We start from the raw sequence: 6222 nt of genomic DNA on the forward strand, positions 1-6222 counted from the left end.
ACATTCCTGGAGTGTCTGTCCCTGTCCCGTCCCTGTCCTTGTCCCTGCTCTGTCCCTGTGCACCATGCCATGTCCCTGTCAGCGCTCTCTCCTTGTCCCCTGTGTGTCCCACTGTCCTGCTCTGGCCCTGGCATGTCCATGACCGTGGCGTGTCCCTTCCCGTGTCCTGTCCCATGTGCCACCAATCCCCACGTCCCTGGAGTGTCCCTGTCCCTGGAGTGTCCCTGACCCTGGTGTGTCCCTGTCCCTGTCCCTGGAGTGTCCCTGTCCCCGTCCCTGTCCCTGGTGTGTTCCTGTCCTTGTCCCTGTCCCTGGTGTGTTCCTGTCCCTGGTGTGTCCCTGGTGTGTCTCTGTCCCTGTCCCCGTCCCTGGTGTGTCCCTGTCCCTGGTGTGTTCCTGTCCTTGTCCTTGTCTCTGTCCCTGTCCCTGCCCTGGGGCCGAGACTTGGCACAAAAATCCTGGCGGCAGCGGGGGGAGGGGCCGGGCGGTAGAAAACGGAGTGGGGACATCAGGGGGGGGGACCCTGTGCCCGGGGGGACCCCGCCACCACCCCCCCCAAAGTACAAAAGAGCTAAAAACACCGCGGGGGGGCGGGGGGCTGCGGGGACCCCCGGGCCCGGCCGGCCCGGGGTGGTGGCACTGGGTGGTGGCCCATGGCAGTGGCCCTGGGGGGGGTCTGGGGGTGTCCCACGGGTGGCCGGTGGTGGTGGCACACGGGGTGGCCCGAGGGAGGGGGACCATAGTGGCAGTGGCCCTGGAGTGGCCACCCGGGGGGTGGCACTGTGTCACGCCAGCGGCCGTGGGCCTGGGGACACCCCGGGGACAGCCGGCGGTGGTGGCCCGTGGGGTGACCCGGCAGGGACAGCCACCCCGGGGGTGTCCTGGGGTTGGTGGCCCTGGAATGGTGACCCCTAGAGTGACCCAGCAGGGACAGCCACCCCAGGGGTGTCCTGGGGTTGGTGGCCCTGGAGGTGGCCCGTGGGGTGACCCACAAGTGACAGCCACCCCTGGGGTGCCCCAGGAATGGTGGCCCGTGGGATGGCCCTCAGGAGGGCTGGTGGCCCCGGGGGTGTCCCTCAGGAGGGTCGGTGGCCCCGGGGGTGTCCCTCAGGAGGGTCGGTGGCCCCGGGGGTGGCCCAGCCGCGGCCGGTGGCTCAGGGGACACCGTCGGGGTGGCTGGCAGCAGGGGGGTGGGTGGCAGCAGTGACCCTCGAGGCTGCCCGTGCCCGCTGTCCCGGTGCCACCTCCCTGCCAGCCCCCGGGGGTGCCATCCGCGCAGCCCCGCGGCTCCGGGGGCCGGTGGCACGCCCGGTGGCACGCCCGGTGGCACGCCCGGTGTCCCCTAGTCGCCGGCCATGCACTTGAAGCGGTTCTTGAAGAAGAAGAGGCGCTGCTTGAGGCGCAGGCTGTCGTCGCGCGCCGCCGGGTACCGGTACCGGTTGTACTGGCGCTCGCCCTCCGAGCGCCGCCACGGCAGCGCCAGCTTGGACGCGTGGTCCACCACCACGTCCTCGCACGAGCCCACGTGCAGCACGCCCAGCCCGTCGATGAAGAACTCTGCGGGGACCCCAAAAGAGGATCAGAGGTGCCGTGGGGTGGTTCATGGTGGCTCTGATCCCGTGAGCCCATGTGGGGGGGAAACCAGTGTCCCCCTTGTCTCTGACCCCATTATGGGGGGAATCCAGTGTCCCCCTTGTCTCTGACCCCATTGTGGGGAGAATCCAGTGTCCCCCTTATCTCTGACCCCATTATGGGGAGAATCCAGTGTCCCCCTTGTCTCTGACCCCATTGTGGGGAGAATCCAGTGTCCCCCCTTATCTCTGACCCCATTGTGGGGGGAACACAAATCCCCCATTGTCTCTGACCCCATTATGGGGACCCCAGTGTCCCCCCTTGTCTCTGACCCCCTGAACTGGGGAGCCCCCAGTGTTCCCCTTTATGTCTGACCCCAGCACCCCCTTATCTCTGACGCCCTGAATTGTGGGGGACCCTGGCATCCCCCCTTATCTCTGACCCCATTGTGGGGGACCCTGGCATCGTTCCCCTTTATCTCTGACCCCTGCATTATGGGGGGGACCCCAGCACCCCCTTATCTCTGACCCCCTGAACTGGGGGAACCCAGCACCCCCTTATCTCACACCTCCCAGACCCCTCGGGACCCCCTTAGACTGAGCCCCAAATCCCCCCAGATGCCTCAGGACCACCCCCCCAGACCCCTCGGGAACCCCTTAACCCGCCCCAGACCCCTCGGGACCCCCAGACCCCTCGGGACCCCCAGACCCCCTTCCCCCCGCTCCTCACCGAGGTGCGCCACGCGGCGCAGGCGGGGGTCGAAGCCCACCTGGCGCACCTTGTCGGTGCGCGCCAGGAAGAAGTTGACGACGCCGTCGGTGACCACGCAGGCCGGGAAGCCGGCCAGGCGGTGGTGGAAGCCGGGCCGGGTCCGCAGGCAGTCGCCCCCCGCGCCGCCCCCGCGCACGCTCAGCCGCTGCCGGTACGTGGTGGTGTAACCGGTGATCTCCCGCACCGCGCCGCCCACCTGCGGGCACAGCGCCGCGCTGGGGGGGCGCCGGGACCCCCGGGGACAGCCCGGGACCGCCAGGGACCCCCAGGGACAGCCCGGGACCCCCGGGGACCGCCAGGGACCCCCAAGGACAGCCTGGGACCCCCATGGACCCTCGGGACCCCCAGGGACAGCCAGGGACCCCCAGGGACTGCCGGGACCCCCAGGGACCCTCGGGACCCCCAGGGACAGCCAGGGACCCCCAGGGAACCTCGGGACCCCCAGGGACAGCCCGGGACCCCCGGGGACCGCCAGGGACCCCCAGGGAACCTCGGGACCCCCTGGGACAGCCAGGGACAGCCTGGGACCCCCAGGGAACCTCAGGGACAGCCAGGGACCCCCAGGGACAGCCAGGGACCCCCAAGGACAGCCTGCGACCCCCAGGGACGGCCTGGGGACACCCCGACAGCCAGGGACAGCCTGGGACCCCCAGGGACCCTCGGGACCCCCAGGGACAGCCAGGGACCCCCAGGGACCGCCGGGACCCCCAGGGAACCTCGGGACCCCCAGGGACAGCCAGGGACCGCCGGGACCCCCAGGGACAGCCAGGGACAGCCCGGGACAGCCCGGGACTCACGGGAGTGACTGGGACCCCTGGCATTGCCCACCGGTAGGATGGGGCTGCTGCGCTGGGACTGTGCCAGCACCCGGGCACTGGGACCCCCTGAGCCCCCACCGGGACCCCCCAGAGCCCCCACCCGGGCACCAGGACGCCCCGTCCGGGCACTGGGGCCCCCTGAGCCCCCGTCCAGGCACCGGGACCCTCAGCCTCGCCCACCTGGGCACAGGAACTGCCGCACCGGTGTCCCCAGGGGTGTCCCCAGGGTGCCACCCACCCGCGACCCCCGGGACCCCCAGCACCGCCCACCGGGGGACACTGCAGGGCACGGGGGTCAGCGGGGCAGCCCTGGCACCGGCACGGGGCACCGGCAGCGCCATTCCCGGACCGCCCGTGTGCCCTGTGCCAGCTCCGGGCTGCTTCTGCCCGGGGCCGCCCTCCCCCGGCCGTCCCTGCCCCCCGCGTGCCCGGCTGGTGCCCCCCAAAGCCCCCCGTGCCCCGCACCAGTCCAGGCTGGGCACGGGAACCAGGGGCACCCCCAGACCACAGGGACCTGCTGGCTCCCCCCGTGTCCCCCGTGCCCCTCAATCCCTGCCAACCCCCACGAGCCCCCAGGTTCTGTCACTTTGTCAGCCCCTCACGTGTCCCCCCCTCTCCCTGGGGGTGTCCCTGCCCTGGCAGGGTTCCCATGTCCCCCTTCCCCACTGTCCCCATCCCCAGGGACCCCCACCCTGCCAGCCCTGCCCCTCCCTGGGGGTCCCCACCCTGCCAGCCCCCTGCCACGCCCAGGCAGCCACATCCCCTCAGTGTCCCCTCTCTGCCATCCCAGACCTCCACGTCCCCTCCTTTTTGGGGACCTCAGCTCCTGCCAGCCCCTCTGTGCCCCACACGGCTCTGCCAGTCCCCGTGTCCCCTGCCTGGGGTCCCTGCCACCATCCTGTGTCCTTGGGGACCCCACAGCCCTGTCACCATCCCGTGTCCCCTGCCTGGGGTCCCTGTCCCCCTCCCCTCTCGCCTGTGTGGGTCCTTGCCCCCTGCCGTGTCCCCTGTGGGGGTCCCTGCCACCATCGCCTGTGGGGGTCCCTGACCCCTGCTATGTCCCCTGCCACCCTCCCGTGTCCCCTGCCATGCTCCCCAGTCCCCTGTCTGGGGTCCCTGCCCATCCCCTGTCCCCTGTTTGGGGTCCCTTCCCCCCTGCCTTGTCCCCTGCCATGTCCCCTGTGAGGGTCCCTGCCCATCCCCTGTCCCTTGCAGGGGTCCCTGTCTGGGGTCTCCACAGCCCTGCCACCATCCCCTGTCCCTGTGGGGGTCCCTGCCTGTGTCCCCTGCCGTGTCCCCAGCTGTGTCCCTGCCCTGTCCCCTGTCCCTGCCGTGTCCCCTGTCCCCTGCCATGTCCCCTGCTGTGTCCCCTGTCCCTGCTGTGTCCCCTGCAGTGTTCCCTGCCGTGTCCCCTGTCCCTGCCCTGTCCCTGCCCTGTCCCTGCCCCGTCCCCTGCCCTGCCCCCTGTCCCTGCCCTGTCCCTGCCCTCTCCCTGCCCTGTCCCCGTCCCCTGCCCTGTCCCTGCCCTGTTCCCTGCCCTGTCCCCTGTCCCTGCCCTGTCCCCGTCCCCTGCCCTGTCCCCTGTCCCTGCCCTGTCCCATCCCTGTCCCTGCCCTGTCCCCTGTCCCTGCAGTGTCCCCGGCCCTGTCCCTGTCCCTGCCCTGTCCCTGCCCTGTCCCTGCCCTGTCCCCTGTCCCTGCCGTGTCCCTGTCCCCTGCCCCGCGGTGCCCACCTTGCCGAAGGGCATGAGGTAGTGCTCCAGGTGTGGCCCTGCCAGGGGCTCGGGGCGCTGGCTGTCGTCGGCCACCACGATGGTGACGGAGGGGTAGAAGCGGCGGATGCTGGCGATGAGCCCCCGCAGTTTGTCGTAGCGCAGGAACGTCTTGGTGGCCACGGTCACCAGCGCCGAGATGTTGTACCCTGGGGAGAGGCAGTGCTGGGAGCCTGAACTGGGAGCACTGGGAGCGTGGACTGGGAGCACTGGGAGTGCTGGGAGCCTGAACTGGGAGTGCTGGGAGCACTGGGAGCCCGGACTGGGAGCGTTGGGAGCCTGAACTGGGAGTGCTGGGAGACTGAACTGGGAGTGCTGGGAATGCTGGGAGCCTAAACTGGGAGCACTGGGAGTGCTGGGAGCCTGAACTGGGAGCGCTGGGAGCCCGGACTGGGAGTGCTGGGAGCCTGAACTGGGAGCACTGGGAGTGCTGGGAGCGTGAACTGGGAGCGCTGGGAGCGCTGGGAGCGTGAATTGGGAGTGCTGGGAGCCCGGACTGGGAGTGCTGGGAGCACTGGGAGCCTGAACTGGGAGTGGTAGGAGCGCTGGGAGTGGTGGGAGTGGTGGGAGCCTGAACTGGGAGATCTGGGAGCACTGGGATCCTGGCACTGGGAGCACTGGGAGCACTGAACACTCCCATGGAGGTCACTGGGACTGTCCCAAGGAGCAAGGATGGGAACACTGGGGACACTGGGAGCACTGGGAGTCTGGCACTGTGGGAACTGGGAGCACTGGAAGTACTGGGGGTCAGGCACTGGGGGCACTGGGATCCGGGCACTGGGGGCACTGGGAGCACTGGGACTCTAGCTCTGGGGGCACAGGGATTGTGGAACTGGGAGCACTGGGGGCACTGGGATCCGGGCACTGGGATCCGGGCACTGGGAGCACTGGGGGCACTGGGGGCACTGGGAGCACTGGAGGCACTGGGGGCACTGGGGGTACTGGGATCCCACTGGGGGCACTGGGATCCGGGCACTGGGATCCGGGCACTGGGGGCACTGGGGGCACTGGGGGCACTGGGAGCACTGGGGGCACTGGGATCCGGGCACTGGGGGCACTGGGGCAGGGCCGGGCCGCTCTCGGGGTGCAGCCCCGTGCTCACCCCCGTCCCCGCCGCTGTCGCTGTCGCTGTCACTGTCGCTGTCGCTGTCGCCGGCGCTGCCCGGGCCGTAGAGGCGCGGCGTGGGCGGGTGCCGGATGCGGATGGCGAAGGCGGCGGAGTGGCCGTCGGTGGAGAACTGCACTGCAGGGCGAGCGGGGGCTGGGGGCGAGGGGCGGGGGGCGAGCGGG

At 70.8% G+C, this 6222-nt stretch overlaps 1 protein-coding gene across 1 annotated transcript in view; it reads right to left on the reverse strand.

Annotated features, from left to right (window-relative positions):
* Positions 1–1076: 1076 nt before the first annotated feature.
* B4GALNT1 (beta-1,4-N-acetyl-galactosaminyltransferase 1) overlaps positions 1077–6222 on the reverse strand; it is a 12397-nt gene continuing 7251 nt past the window's right edge. Inside the window, exons 7-10 of the mRNA XM_039703320.1 lie at positions 6074–6175; positions 4894–5081; positions 2302–2539; positions 1077–1557 (exon numbers count right to left, since the gene is read on the reverse strand). Coding sequence (XP_039559254.1) covers positions 1343–1557; positions 2302–2539; positions 4894–5081; positions 6074–6175 — 743 coding nt within the window. The 3' untranslated portion in view covers positions 1077–1342. The remainder of the gene's footprint in view (positions 1558–2301; positions 2540–4893; positions 5082–6073; positions 6176–6222) is intronic.

Source organism: Passer montanus, unplaced genomic scaffold (genome assembly GCF_014805655.1).
Source record: "Passer montanus isolate IOZ18808 unplaced genomic scaffold, ASM1480565v1 scaffold162, whole genome shotgun sequence".
NCBI lineage: Eukaryota > Metazoa > Chordata > Aves > Passeriformes > Passeridae > Passer > Passer montanus.